Source organism: Salmo salar, chromosome ssa09 (assembly GCF_905237065.1).
Source record: "Salmo salar chromosome ssa09, Ssal_v3.1, whole genome shotgun sequence".
Lineage (NCBI taxonomy): Eukaryota > Metazoa > Chordata > Actinopteri > Salmoniformes > Salmonidae > Salmo > Salmo salar.
This window is the reverse complement of record NC_059450.1, coordinates 59,707,190-59,723,597: the sequence shown is the minus strand read 5'-3', so window position 1 is coordinate 59,723,597 and position 16,408 is coordinate 59,707,190. Positions and strand designations below refer to the sequence as shown.

General features: G+C 44.4%; 1 protein-coding gene across 18 annotated transcripts in view; it reads left to right on the top strand.

Moving 5' to 3' along the window:
- prom1a (prominin 1a) overlaps positions 1-16,408 on the top strand; it is a 123,295-nt gene that overhangs the window by 68,152 nt on the left and 38,735 nt on the right. For all 18 annotated transcript variants that reach the window (XM_045723858.1, XM_045723855.1, XM_045723854.1 and 15 more), the window contains one exon: positions 16,242-16,362. In XM_045723858.1, coding sequence (XP_045579814.1) covers positions 16,242-16,362 — 121 coding nt within the window. The remainder of the gene's footprint in view (positions 1-16,241; positions 16,363-16,408) is intronic.

Below are 16,408 nucleotides of genomic sequence, written 5' to 3'. Positions count from 1 at the left end.
CACACACAAACGGGCAATCTCTCTCAGTTAGGGCTGCACGTTTTCTGATACAGCTGCCAATGACATACACATGATGATTCATAATTTCAATGCATGATGAGCACACACTGAGCACACACACACACACACACACACACACACACACACACACACACACACACACACACACACACATTGAGCACACAGAGCATTCTGACACACTGTGAGACCAGCTCCAGTCCCAGGGTGCAGTATGAATGAAAGACAGAGAGACAGAGCAGAGACACATCTGGCTATCTCTCAGCGGTGGTAAACACTCAAGCATTAGGGCTAACATTCCGTTAGCATAAGCGGGAGAGTGATGGAGTGAGCATGAATGGCAACGCTCATTATATTCACCTACCCAGGTCACGTCTCTCCTTTATCTCCACGATGCCCCTGCGAGGCTGACACTGTTCATACACACACACACACACACACACACACACACACACACACACACACACACACAGAAGAAACATGCACACACACAAACACACTGTACAGTACATAGTACTCCCCTCCCCACACACACAGACACACATCTGGGATGAATGACTCATGAGTGACTCAAAATAGATCGGCATCCATGCTAATAATAATTTACCTCATTTTCCTAACACAGACATAAAGCACACACTCCAAATGCACACACTCCATCTCAATTGATCAAAACATTCAAAACCCATAGGAAAACAGACATTCTGACTCATTCTTATAGTGAGTCATCCTATCTCTTTATTTAGCTGCTTGCTAATTATTGAAAAACATTTCATATTTCTATAGATGACATATGCTGTACAATATTGTTTGTGTACTGCACTTTGACCAGGCATCCCAATCCACCCTATTCTCTATACGGTGCACTACAGTATATAGGGAATAGAGTGACATTTGGGACATAACCAATGTTAACATTTTGCCCAAAAGCACATACTGCTGGTTGCGTACCTCAACCTCCATAGACACTTCCACCGTCTTTTCTCAAATCCTTTACTTATAAGCCCCTCTCTCACTACCGTACCTAGCAGGGCGGTTCCCAAACTAGGGGTCGCGACCCCCTGTGGGGTCACCTGATATGAACATGGGGTCGCGGATCATTTCCAAAATCCTGAAAATAATTATAGAATTTCTGGCTCAGTTGCACTTGAATCATTCCCACAGTGAATGGCTAGGCTCGCTACTCTATGAAACCCACACACTATTGAATCATTCCCACAGTGAATGGCTAGGCTCGCTACTCTATGAAACCCACACACTATTGAATCATTCCCACAGTGAATGGCTAGGCTCGCTACTCTATGAAACCCACACACTATTGAATCATTCCCACAGTGAATGGCTAGGCTCGCTACTCTATGAAACCCACACACTATTGAATCATTCCCACAGTGAATGGCTAGGCTCGCTACTCTATGAAACCCACACACTATTGAATCATTCCCACAGTGAATGGCTAGGCTCGCTACTCTATGAAACCCACACACTATTGCAGAGACTTTGATATTGCCGGCCGCTACTGATATGATGAATACAATGTGTGGGGAAGGCAGAGGCACAGAAACTCACATCAATATATTTTGTCAGATAACACTGTTAAACGAAGAATTTATGCTATTGCTAGCCTCAAGAGGAAACTCTGACTGATCGACTCAGAAAACTCCAAATGGATGTTAGCTGTGACTTTTGTTCACTATAGATGTCAGGGGATGCTATTCATGAGGACATATTGCTCTGTCTCAGGATTCCCAAGCATTAAACAGCACAGGGGATGTTCATTGTGCTGTGTGGCTATATTGCCGAAAAACAGATTCCATAAGGGATCGAATGGTGGGCTTTGCACAGATGGCAGGACGGTGGGCAAGCCTCTTCACTCTAGTTATGAATGTGTCTCCCTCTGCCATATAGACGCATTGCATATATGATACACGAGAACAAATGGTAGCAAAAGAGCTGAGCACAGATATCGGAGATATACTGCAGCAGGTAACTTCGATTTTAAACTACATCAAACCACATCCACTGCGCTCACGCCTGTTCACAAAGCTATGTGGAGATATGGGATCTGATCATGACAATGTTCTATTTCACTCCGAGGCTTGGTGGGTATCGAGGGGGAGTGTTGGAAAGAGTTTTTGCATTGAAAGAGGAACTGTTGTCATTCACAATGGATGTAAAATAAAATAACAGAACAGCATCAGTAAGTGTCCCACATGAGTGATGACTGCTCACCTCCAATGCTTGAAAGAACACTTTGGGACCTACTTCCCAATCCGTTTGACTGTGATCCTGCTCAGATGACATGCCGGTAAGTGAAATCGAACAGGTGATTGAGCTGTCATGTGACCTAATGCTACAGACAATACATTCACGGGTCACTACGGAGGGGTTTGGGTCCTGACTCAAAGGGAATACCCTGCCGTCGCCCTCTGAGCATTAATGTTGCGTTCAAAACAACTGGGAACTCGGAAATCTCAGACTTCTGACTTCAGTGTGTTCAAGACAACTGGAAACTGAAAAAAACAAGCTCCAACTGGGATTTTTTTTTTGAATGGTCATTAAACTCAGAATTCCAACTCGGGAACTCGGGCCTCTTTCTACAGCTCTGACATTCCAACCTGAAGATCACTGACGTCATGATTGGACCTCGTATTTTTCAGAGTTCCCAGTTGTCTTGAAAGCACCATGAAACTCAAGGTAGGCTACCCTTTGCCAGCTCATATCTGTGTGAAGCTGGATTCAGTGCTCTCATCGGCATTAAAACCAAATATCGACCCAGGTTGGATGTGCCAGCAGAGATGAGGTGCGCACTGTCGACCACGCCCCATGACTTTGAGAAACTCTGACACGCCATGCATCAAGCACACCCAGAAGAGACATTATGTCAGAATAATTTGCAATTGACTGTCATAGCCCCACATTAAAAGTATGTGATGGTGAGTTGAGAAGACAATCAGAAATACTGTTTGAAGGTTTTTCAATTGACTGCCATAGCCCCAAATAAAAAGTTAATATTAGGGGGCCTCCCGAGTGGCACAGCTGTCTAAGGCACTGCATCGCAGCGATAGAGGCATCACTACAGACCCAGGTTCGATCCGGCTGTGATCGGGAGTCCCATTGGGCGGCGCACAATTGGCCCAGCATTGTCCGGGTTAGGGGAGGGTTTGGCCAGGGGGGCTTTACTTGGCTCATCGTGCTGTGGCGGGCCGGGCGCTTGCAGGCTGTCATCAGTTAAACTGTGTTTACTCCGACACATTGGTGCGGCTGGTTTCCGCGTTAAGCGGGCGGGTGTTAAGAAGGGCAGTAAGGCCGGTCATGTTACACAGAGGATGCATGACTAGACCTTCGCCTCCCGAGCCCGTTGGGGAGTTGCAGCGATGAGACATGATCAAAAAAGGGGGTAAAATATATTTTTTTAAATAAAAATATCCTTTTTTTCACGTCGCAATAATTTTCTAATATCAAAATGGGGTCGTGGGCCAAAAAAGTTTGGGAACCCCTGACCTAGCAACTCTGACCATTTTAGAAACTAGGGTTAGTATTCATCAAACTCTGACCATTTTAGAAAATAGGGTTATTCTTTAGCAACTCTGACCATTTTAGAAACTAGGGTTAGTATTCATCAAACTCGGACCATTTTAGAAACTAGGGTTAGTATTCATCAAACTCTGACCATTTTAGAAACTAAGGTTAGTATTCAGGAGGGATAGAAGGAATCATGGAAATTAAGACTTAATATATGGACAAGGTTCCCCTTGATGTTCCTGGAGCTAATTAACACTAGAAGCACAACACACAGAGCCACAGTATGGACTGTTTTAAGTATGGAAGTGACTCTTTTAGATGTATAAGTTATTCACAATATGCAGTAATGTGTTTAGCATTTTATTTTATTTTTTATTATTTCACCTTAATTTAACCAGGTAGGCAAGTTGAGAACATTTACAACTGCGACCTGGCCAAGATAAAGCAAAGCAGTTCGACACATGCAACAACACAGAGTTACACATGGAGTAAAACAAACATACAGTCAATAATACAGTAGAAAAATAAGTCTATATACAATGTGAGCAAATGAGGTGAGATAAGGGAGGTAAAGGCAAAAAAGGCCATGGTGGCAAAGTAAATACAATATAGCAAGTAAAACACTGGAATGGTAGATTTGTAGTGGAAGAAAGTGCAAAGTAGAAATAGAAATAATGGGGTGCAAAGGAGCAAAATAAATAAAGAAATAAATACAGTAGGGGAAGAGGTAGTTGTTTGGGCTAAATTATAGATGGGCTATGTACAGGTGCAGTGATCTGTGAGCTGCTCTGACAGCTGGTGCTTAAAGCTAGTGAGGGAGATTAAGTGATAAGATAAGTGATAAGCATGTACTTTACAGTATGTTTACTGCCTGAAAGGTTACATGACAGAGTGTAAAGCCTAGATCTCAAATCATTTCAGTTGAGTGAGCCACAGCATATCACCTTCAACCATTTCAGTGTGTATTTTTCATATTAAATGAGTTAACTTTCCCAGGGGGGGGGGGGGGGAATAAGAAGATTATGTTGGTCAGTTAGACTGTACTCAGTTGTAGGCCCTGTACACTATTCCTATAATGATGGTGGAACAGGTAGTGGTTTTGCTGTAAGGACTTGTACTGCCACCTGCTGGCATTTATATGTTATTGCTGTGCTTATACAAGGATTCCATTAACTATTTTTGTCAATTATCTGCAAATGTTTATTTATTAGATACATCTAGTTCCTCCAGAACAGCCTGAATTCTTCGAGTCATGGAAATGTTGCTCCATTGATATCAAGGGACCTAACGTGTGCCAGGAAAACATTCCCTACACCATTACACCATCTACACCAGGCAGTTTGCCTGTTTTGCTTTCGCCAAATCCTGACTCTGCCATCAGCATGACGCAACAGGAACCAGGATTCGTTGGACCAGGATGTTTTTCTACTCCTCCATTGTCCAGTGTTGGTGATCGCGTGCCCACTGGAGCCGCTTCTTCTTTTTTTGGCTGATAGGAGTTGCAATAGACCATCCGTGACAAGGACCGACGAGTTGTGCGTTCCGAGATGCCGTTCTGCACACCACTGTTGCCGTTATTTGCCTGTTTGTGGCCCGCCTTTTAGCTTGCACAATTCTTACCATTCTCCTTCGACCTCTTGGTAACGAGCTGTTTTCGCCCACAGGACTGCCGCTGACTTTATGTTTTTTGTTTGTCACACCATTCTCGGTAAACCCTAGACACTGTCATGCGTGAAAAGACCACGAGGACGGCCGTTTCTGAGATACTGGAACCAGTGCACCTGGCACCGACGATCATACCACACTCAAAGTCGCTTAGGTCACTGGTTTTGCCCATTCTAACGTTTAATCGAACAGCAACTGAATGCCTTGATGCTTGTCTGCCTGCTTTATATAGCAAGCCACGGCCACGTGACTCACTCAGGTCCTCTGGCACTGGCCTTTTAACTGTCCCAAAGCCTAGGACCAAGAGGCATGGAGAGCTGTGGACATATTTAAAATGTTTCTTAAAACACATTTTTAGCTTTGCTTTTCCTTAGAGTGCTTTTTAGTTGTTCAGTTTGTCATTCTTTCGTTTTTTATTTTGTGTTTGTTGTGTACTAAATATTTCAGCTTTTATTTTCATCGTTTTTTTTTTTTTTCCTGTAAAGCACATTGCGTTGCATTCCAAATCTGAAATGTGCTGTATAAATAAAGCTTGATTTGGTTTGAATATGATTTGTCTGTAGGAGCGAACCATTTTCGTGAATGGGCAGAGATGGGCAGATTGTCGTTACCTGGAATGCATTCCATATTATGGCAAGAACAGTTCAAATATAAAGACAAATTTATTTGGTACAATTTGGTGTTATTTACACTGTACAGAAATATAAACGCAACATGCAACAATTTCAAAGATTTTACTGAGTTACAGCTCATATAAGGAAATCAGTCAATTTAAATAAATGTATTAGGCCCTAATCTATGGATGTCATATGACTGGGAATACAAATATGCATCTGTTGGTCACATATACCTTAAAAGAAAAGGTAGGGGCGTGGATCAGAAGACCAGTCCGTATCTGGTGTGACCACCATTTGCCTCATGCAGCGCGACACATCTCCTTCGCATCGACTTTATCAGGCTGTTGATTGTGGCCTGTGGAATGTTGTCCCACTCCTCTTCAATGGCTGTGACAAAACTGCACATTTTAGAGTGGCCTTTTATTTTCCCCAGCACAAGGTGTACCTGTGTTACGATCATGTTGTTTAATCAGCTTCTTGATATGCCACACCTTTCAGGTGGATGGATTATCTTGGCAAAGGAGAAATGCTCACTAACAGGGATGTAAACACATTTTTGCACAGAATTTAAGAAAAATAAGCTTTTTGTGCATATGGAACATTTCTGGGATTTTTTATTTCAGGTCTTGAAACATGGGACCAACACTTTACATGGTGTTTATATATGTTTTCAAATCTTAAGTAATCATAAGACAGATAAGGACCAATCAGATCGCAGATCTAAAACTTTTTTATTTTATAACTGATACAAAATGAAATTAAAGGTCAGTTGAGATTGGTTGACATCAGTTGAGTTGAGTCAGTGTCCTCATCAGACCCTCTGTCTCTTCCGATTGGTTCCCTCGGACTCAGAACGTCCTGGGCAAAGGTTTGATTCCCATGTTCTCCTATACTTGGGCCTTGTCACATTTGGGACAATGGCAATGTCACTCTCCTCAACTGACCTAATAATACATTTGATTTTAAATGCCTTTCAAGTCTCCCTAGGACACAAAAAATATATATACAGTATCGGTCAAAAGTGGACACACCTACTCATTTGAGGCTTTCTTTATTTTTACTATTTTCTACATTGTAGAATAGTGAAGACATCAAAACTATGAAATAACACATATGGAATCATGTAACAAAAAAAGTGTTAAACAAATCAAAATATATTTTATATTTGAGATTCTTCAAAATAGCCACCCTTTTCCTTGAGGACAGCTTTGCACACTCTTCGCATTCTCTCAACCAGCTTCATGAGGTAGTCACCTGGAATGCATTTCAATTAACAGGTGTGCCTTGTTAAAAGTTAATTTGTGGAATTTATTTCCTTCTTAACGCATTTGAGCCAATCAGTTGTGTTGTGACAAGGTAAGGGTGGTATACAGAAGATAGCCCAATTTGATAAATGACCAAGTCCATGTTATGCCAAGAACAGCTCAAATATAAAGAGAAATGACAGGCCATCATTACCTTAAGACATGAAGGTCAGTCAATCCAGAAAATGTCAAGAACTTTGAAAGTTTCTTCAAGTTCAGTCGCAAAAACCATCAAGCGCTATGATGAAACTGGCTCTCATGAGGACCGCCGCAGGAAAGGAAGACCCAAAGTTACCTCTGCGGCAGAGGATAAGTTCATTAGAGTTACCAGCCTGAGAAATTGCAGCCCAAATTAATGCGTCAGAGTTCAAGTAACAGACACATCAACATCAACTTTTCAGAGGAGACTGCGTAAATCAGGCCTTCAAAGGACACCAATAATAAAGAGAGACTTGCTTGTGTGATGAGGTGGGGTTGGACCCAAGTGCAGCGAATGGACCAGACAAGGAATCAATGGTTTAGGATAACGTAAATGCTTTATGATTCTTGGATCCCGGGCGACAGGCTAAGTGTGAAATCGAACTGGTTACAAAACAGAGCCCACCTAGCCTGGCGAGCGTTCAACCTCTTGGCTTCTTGAATGGAGATCGGCCCCTTGGCGGAGTCTGAACAGTCGCCTTGCTGCTTCTCGTCCATCGACTGGGTGGTCAAAGACTTGACGCAGCTCGGCAGTAAAGGCTAATATGGAGCTGCAGGATGGTGGCTGCTGTTCCCACAAAGCCGTTGCCCACGCCAGGGCCCTGCCCGAGAGCAGAGAGATGATGTACATCCTCCTGGGTGGCCATCATACCGCTCAGGGGTTGGGATCTTGGGTTCCTGGTGCAGGTTCCCAGAAGGGACTACGGCATCGCCTGTAGCGCTGGGCGATGAGACTTGGGCATTGGCTCCTCCTGAATTGGGGGTGTGCCATGGACGGAAGGAATCGGTGAGTGCCCGGAGGGTCTCGGAGATTTGCTCATGCCGTCTTCCCAACAGTGCTCCTTGATAGGTTATGACCTCTAATCTGGTTGATCTCTGCTGGGTCAATGTTGTGGCAGAAACATGCTGTGATGAGGGGGGATTGGACCCAGGTGCTGAAATGAAATGATAAGCTACACCTGAGCAACAAAGAAATTCTCTAGGGCCCCGGTGGAACCATGACAGCTTGGGCCAAGAAATGAGCAATGGAATGAGCAATGGACATTAGACCGGTGGAAATCTGTCCTTTGGTCTGATGAGTCCAAATTTTTGATTTTTGGTTCCAACCGACGTGCCTTTGTGAGACGCAGAGTAGGTGAACGGATTTTTCTTTTTTTATTTAACCTTTATTTAACCAGGTAGGCAAGTTGAGAACAAGTTCTCATTTACAATTGCGACCTGGCCAAGATAAAGCAAGCAGTTTGACACAACAACAGTGAGCAAATGAGGTGAGATAAGGGAGGTAAAGGCAAAAAAGGCCATGGTGGCGAAGTAAATACAATATAGCAAGTAAAACACTGGAATGGTCGATTTGCAGTGGAAGAAAGTGCAAAGTAGAAATAGAAATAATGGGGTGCAAAGGAGCAAAATAAATAAATAAATACAGTAGGGGAAGAGGTAGTTGTTTGGGCTAAATTTTAGATGGGCTGTGTACAGGTGCAGTAATTTGTGAGCTGCTCTGACAGCTGGTGCTTAAAGCTAGTGAGGGAGATAAGTGTTTCCAGTTTTAGAGATTTTTGTAGTTCGTTCCAGTCATTGGCAGCAGAGAACTGGAAGGAGAGGCGGCCGAAGGAGGAATTGGCTTTGGGGATGACCAGAGAGATATACCTGCTGGAGCGCATGCTACAGGTGGGTGCTGCTGTAACGCCCTGGCCATAGAGAGGGGTTTTTGTTCTTTATTTTGGTTAGGCCAGGGTGTTACATTGGGTGGGCGTTCTATGTTCCTTTTTCTATGTTTTTGTATTTCTTTGTTTTGGGCCGTGTGTGGCTCCCAATCAGGCACAGCTGAAGCTCGTTGTTGCTGATTGGGAGTCACACATAAGGAGCATGTTTTTCCTTTGGGTTTTGCGGGTAATTGTATTTTCTGTTTAGTTTTGTACCTAGCAGAACTGTAGGCTGTCGTTCATTTTCATGTTTTGTTTGAAGTGTTTCTATTAATTAAATATTGAATATGAACACATCCTCCGCTGCGTATTGGTCCACCTTTTCCGACGATGACTTCTGTTTCATCTGACGACGAAGACAGCCCTTACAGCTGCTTGCTTAGGTGACCAGCGTGCTGAGATAAGGGGGACCTTTACCTAGCAGGGTCTTGTAGATGACCTGGAGCAAGTGGGATTGGCGACGAGTATGAAGCGAGGGCCAGCCAACAAGAGCGTACAGGTCGCAGTGGTGGGTAATATATGGGGCTTTGGTGACAAAACGGATGGCACTGTGATAGACTGCATCCAATTTATTGAGTAGGGTATTAGAGGCTATTTTGTAAATGACATCGCCGAAGTCGAGGATCGGTAGGTTGGTCAGTTTTACGAGGGTATGTTTGGCAGCATGAGTGAAAGATGCTTTGTTGCGAAATAGGAAGCCAATTCCAGATTTAACTTTGGATTGGAGATGTTTGATGTGGGTCTGGAAGGAGAGTTTACAGTCTAACCAGACGCCTAGGTATTTAGTTGTCCACATATTCTAAGTCAGAACCGTCCAGAGTAGTGATGCTGGATGGGCGGGCATTTGCAGGCAGCGATCGGTTGAAGAGCATGCATTTAGTTTTACTTGTATTTAAGAGCAGTTGGAGGCCATGGAAGGAGAGTTGTATGGCATTGAAGCTCGGCTGGAGGGTAATTAACACAGTTTCCAAAGAAGGGCCAGAGGTATACAGAATGGTGTCGTCTGCGTAGAGGTGGATCAGAGACTCACCAGCAGCAAGAGCGACATCATTAATGTATACAGAGAAAAGAGTCGGCCCAAGAACACTGTGGCACCCCCATAGAGACTGCCAGAGGCCCGGACAACAGGCCCTCCGATTTGACACACTGAACTCTATCAGAGAAGTAGTTGGTGAACAAGGCGAGGCAATCATTTGAGAAACCAAGGATGTTGAGTCTGCCGATGAGGATGTGGTGATTGACAGAGTCGAAAGCCTTGGCCAGGTCAATGAATACGGCTGCACAGTATTGTTTCTTATCAATGGTGGTTAAGATATCGTTTAGGACCTTGAGCGTGGCTGAGGTGCACCCATGACCAGCTCTGAAACCAGATTGCATAGCGGAGAAGGTGCGGTGGGATTCGAAATGGTCGGTAATCTGTTTGTTGACTTGGCTTTCGAAGACTTTAGAGAGGCAGGGTAGGATAGATATAGGTCTGTAGCAGTTTGGGTCAAGAGTGTCCCCCACTTTGAAGAGCGGGATGACCGCAGCTGCTTTCCAATCTTTGGGAATCTCAGACGACACGAAAGAGAGGTTGAACAGGCTAGTAATAGGGTTTGCAACAATTTCGGCATATCATTTTAGAAAGAAAGGGTCCAGATTGTCTAGCTGATTTGTAGGGGTCCAGATTTTGCAGCTCTTTCAGAACATCAGCTGACTGGATTTGGGAGAAGGAGAAATGGGGAAGGCTTGAGCGAGTTGCTGTTGGGTGTGCAGTGCTGTTGACCGGGGTAGGGGTAGCCAGGTGGAAAGCATGGCCAGCCGTAGAAAAACAGCAGAGGTGTATTTAGAGGGCAAGTTGGTTAGGATGATATCTATGAGGGTGCCCGTGTTTACGGCTTTGGGTGGTACCTGGTAGGTTCATTGATAATTTGTGTGAGATTGAGGGCATCAAGCTTAGATTTTAGGATGGCTGGGGTGTTAAACATGTCCCAGTTTAGGTCACCTAGCAGCACGAGCTCTGAAGATAGATGGGGTGCAATCAGTTCACATATGGTGTCCAGACCACAGCTCGGGGCAGAGGGTGGTCTATAGCAGGCGGCAACGGTGAGAGACTTGTTTTTAGAGAGGTGGATTTTTAAAAGAAGAAGTTCAAATTGTTTGGGTACAGACCTGGATAGTAGGACAGAACTCTGCAGGCTATCTCTGTAGTAGATTGCAACACCGCTCCCTTTGGCCGTTCTATCTTGTCTGAAAATGTTGTAGTTAGGGATGGAGATTTCAGAGTTTTTGGTGGTCTTCCTAAGCCAGGATTTAGACACGGCTAGGACATCCGGGTTGGCAGAGTGTGCTAAAGTAGTGAATAAATCAAATTTAGGGAGGAGGCTTCTAATGTTAACATGCATGAAACCAAGGCTATTACGGTTACAGAAGTCATCAAAAGAGAGCGCCTGGGGAATAGGAGTGGAGCTAGGCACTGCAAGGCCTGGATTCACCTCTACATCTCCAGAGGAACAGAGGAGGAGTAGGTTAAGGGTACTGCTAAAAGCTATGAGAATTGGTCGTCTAGGACGTCTGGAACAGAGAGTAAAAGGAGCAGGTTTCTGGGGCGATAAAATAGCTTCTAGGTATAATGTACAGACAAAGGTATGGTAGGATGTGAATACAGTGGAGGTAAACCTAGGCATTGAGTGATGATGAGAGAGATATTGTCTTTAGAAACATCATTGAAACCAGGTGATGTCATTGCATGTGTGGGTGGTGGAAATGAGAGGTTGGATAAGGTATAATGAGCAGGGCTAGAGGCTCTACAGTGAAATAAGCCAATAAACACTAACCAGAACAGCAATGGACAAGGCATATTGACATTAAGGAGAGGCATGCTTAGCCAAGTGATCAAAGGGATCCAGTGAGTAGTGAGGTCGGTTGCGGTCACGGCGATTCAGACAGCTAGCCGGGCCATGGGTAGCAAGTTGGCAGAAGATGGTCTGTTATTAGCCACCTGCGTTTCCGTCGGTAGATTAGTGGGGCTCCGTGTGGTAGAGGGGACCAATCCAATTGGCAAAATAGTTATAGTTATAGTGGCCCAAGAAAATTGTCCGATAGACCTATTCAGATAGCAGCCGATAAGACAGCTAACGATTAGCTGGCCGCAGATGGGCGTTCAGGTTACATCACGACGGAGGGGCCAGTTGGATAACTCCCTCGGGCAGATAAAGTCGGTAGTCCAGTCGTGAAGGCCCAATGGGGCTCCGCATCGGCAGTAAAACGGGTCCGGATAGGTGATAGTAGCCCAGGAGTGGCTGATGGAACTCTTCAGCTGGCTAGCTCCAGAATAATTGATGTTAGCTCCGGGACCGACGTTAGCCAATAGTCACTCGGATAGCAGCTAGATGATGAAGGATGATCTCAACATGTGTAGTTTCTACCGTGAAGTATGAAGGAAGATGTGTTATGGTGTGGGGGTGCTTTGCTGGTGACACTGTCAGTGATTTATTTAGAATTCAAGGCATACTTAACCAGCATGGCTACCACAGCATTCTGCAGCGATACGCCATCCCATCTGGTTTGCGCTTAGTGGGACTATCATTTATTTTTCAACAGGACAATGACCCAACACACCTCCAGGCTGTGTAAGGGCTATTTGACCAAGAAGGAGAGTGATGGAGTGCTGCATCAGATGACCCGCCTCCAGAATCACCCGACCTCAACCCAATTGAGATGGTTTGGGATGAGTTGGACTGCAGAGTGAAGGAAAAACACCCAACAAGCAGCCACACACTGCATATGTGGGAACTCCTTCAAGACTGTTGGAAAAGCTTTCTAGGTGAAGCTGGTTGAGTGAATGCCAAGAGTGTGCAAAGCTGTCATCACCAAGGCAAATGGTGGCTACTTTGAAGAATCTAAAATATTAAATATATTTTCATTTGTTTAACACTTTCTTGGTTACTGCATGATTCCATATGTGCTATTTCATAGTTTTGATATCTTCACTATTATTTTACAATGTAGAAGCTGCCTCACACAGGAAGCGGCGCAGGTCCTAATCCAGGCACTTGTCATCTCCCGTCTGGATTACTGCAACTCGCTGTTGGCTGGGCTCCCTGCCTGTGCCATTAAACCCCTACAACTCATCCAGAACGCCGCAGCCCGTCTGGTGTTTAACCTTCCCAAGTTCTCTCACGTCACCCCGCTCCTCCGCTCTCTCCACTGGCTTCCAGTTGAAGCTCGCATCCGCTACAAGACCATGGTGATTGCCTACGGAGCTGTGAAGGGAACGGCACCTCCATAACTTCAGGCTCTGATCAGGCCCTACACCCAAACAAGGGCACTGCGTTCATCCACCTCTGGCCTGCTGGCCCCCCTACCTCTGAGGAAGCACAGTTCCCGCTCAGCCCAGTCAAAACTGTTCGCTGCTCTGGCACCCCAATGGTGGAACAAGCTCCCTCACGACGCCAGGACAGCGGAGTCAATCACCACCTTCCGGAGACACCTGAAACCCCACCTCTTTAAGGAATACCTAGGATAGAATAAAGTAATCCTTCTAACCCCCCCCCTTAAAAGATTTAGATGCACTATTGTAAAGTGGTTGTTCCACAGGATATCATAAGGTGAATGCACCAATTTGTAAGTCGCTCTGGATAAGAGCATCTGCTAAATGACTTAAATGTAAATGTAATGTAATGTAGAAAATAGAACAATGAAGAAAAACCCTTGAATCAGTAGGTGTGTCCAAACATTTGACTGGTACTGTATATATAAAAGAAAAAAAACAAGATAAAAAATTATGAGATCAAATGATAACTAACTACCTCTTCCATTTCTTCCATGATGAGCCTTCAAGTTGGAAACAGCCTGGGCTGCTTGAAGGGCCGGACTCCCTGGTCCTCTTAAAGGTGACCCATGGTGGCAACCTAGGGATCAGGAAACTGTCAGAGTCCTCTGACCCTCTCATTCTCTTGGTGAGCGGGACCCTCTGGTCCTCTGGATCTCTTATGGGAGACTCTTGACGCTTCACGTCTAAACCATTATAATCTACGAAATGAAAGACAATACACACAATCGGTAACACTAAAAGACACCATTTGTCTTCAAAAACGTTCTATGGGATGATGTTTTCCTAATAAACTTGGAATTTGATACTCACCATTACTCAAAGAAATGGCTGAGTGAGTACTTTCTGGTTCTGCCTCTCTGCTTCTAAACCAGGTGACCCATGATGGAACCACCTGAGGGGCAAGTATGAGACAGACAGGTGCTCTGGTGATCTCAGGGCTGGAGCTCTGGAGAATCTCATTGTGCTCGCCCACCATGACCTCCAGGTCCACAGGGGCCGTGGCCAGGGCCACTGCCTGGTCCACCTCAGCCCTCAGGGCATGGGTCCTGGCCACTGGGACTTCACGGACCTGATCTTGATCTGAGGATGAGGATGGTGTGGGCTCTATGAAGAGGCCCACTTCTCTGGATTCTTCTAACGCGTCTTCTGACTCCAATTCAGATTCAAAGCCTGAGTCGTAACCCCGGTCAGACTGATAGTTGGAGTCAGACTCGTAGCCATCATTATACAGATGCAGCGACATTTTAGCAATAAAAAGCATCACAGATTGTCTCAAAACGACCTGTCTTCTCAGAAGGTGAAAGTGTTTATGGGGGGGGGGGTGTTGATTCTGTTTCTAGAATGTTGTGGATTTTAGAATGTTATTGATGGTTTCTACGGCGAACGAAGCTTGATTTGGCGAACCGGCATTCTGAAGCAGGTGATGTCATAATGGTTGGCTATGTGGCCAAGGAGAGATGGACATTCAAATCCAAACAACTTAATTGCCCCCCCACCCCCAAACTTCTGTGTGGAGTGGTGCATACAATAAAACACATACAAATAATCAAAAGCAATAAAGGCAATAGATGACAGGACATCATGCACAGTCATTAGCTGGCGCCATGCCCTAGTTCAAAGTGTTTCAACTCCGTTGATTATTTGTGGTATTTGTAAACTGATTAGAGGTCTGTACAGGATTCATAACTGTATAGACAGAAGGTGTGAACAAAAGTTTTGACATGAATTGCCTTTCAATAAAATCATAAGCATATAAAGACTGCATTTACACAGGCAACCAAATTCTGGTCTTTTGCTCAATTAATGGAAAAAGAGCTGATCTGATGGGTCGAAAGACCAATTAGTGGAAAAATAACAGAATTGGGCTGCCTGTGTAATTTTTTATTTAATTTTTTATTTCACCTTTATTTAACCAGGTAAGCTAGTTGAGAACAAGTTCTCATTTACAACTGCAACCTGGCCAAAATAAAGCAAAGCAGTTCGACAAAAACAACAACAGAGTTACACATAAACAAACGTACAGTCAATAACACAATATAAAAATCTATGTACATGTATAGGCCATGAATAGGCAAATAAGGCCATAAATAGGCGAAATAATTACAATTTAGCATTAACACTGGAGTGCAGATGATGATATGCAAGTAGAGATACTGTGGTGCAAAAGAGCAAGAGGATAGGTAACAATATGGGGATGAGGTAGTTGGGTGTGCTACTTACAGATTGGCTGTGTACAGGTACAGTGACCGGTAAACTGCTCTGACAGCTGATGCTTAAAGTTAAAGAGGGAGATATAATACTCCAGCTTCAGTGATTTTTGCAATTCGTTCCTGTCATTGGCAGCAGAGAACTGGAGGGAAAGGCGGCCAAAGGAAGTGTTGGCTTTGGGGATGACCAGTGAAATATACCTGCTGGAGTGCGTGCTACGGGTGGGTGTTTCTGTGGTGACCAGTGAGCTGAGATAAGGTGGGGCTTTACCTAGCATAGACTTATAGATGACCTGGAGCCAGTGGGTTTGGCGACGAATATGTAGTGAGGGCCAGCCAACGAGAGCATCCAGATCGCAGTGGTTGGTAGTATATGGGTCTTTGGTGACAAAACAGATGGCACTGTGGTAGATTACGTCCAATTTGCTGAGTAGAGTGTTGGAGGCTATTTTGTAAATGACATCGCCGAAGTCGAGGATCGGTAGGATAGTCAGTTTTACGAGGGTATGTTTGGCAGCATGAGTGAAGGAGGCTTTGTTGCGAAATAGGATTTCAGATTCCAGATTTAATTACAGCCATAAAGTTTAGAATATCTGGATTACAATATTTAAAAACGCTCTTATTTTAGTGTGTGCTAGCCTATATCTCTTTTAATATTCTGTGTGATTGTGTTTGTTGTTTGTCCGCAGGGCTGGAGTACTGTGTGCGTATGCAGCTAACCAGAACCTGAGCTCTCAGCTCAAAGGCATGAGGAGATTGGTCAGTAGCAACCTGAGGGACCTGCAGAGTTTTACCAACGAGACGCCAACGGTACAGCTTTTTTTTTACCATAGCTGCAATGACAGTATTTCTGTAG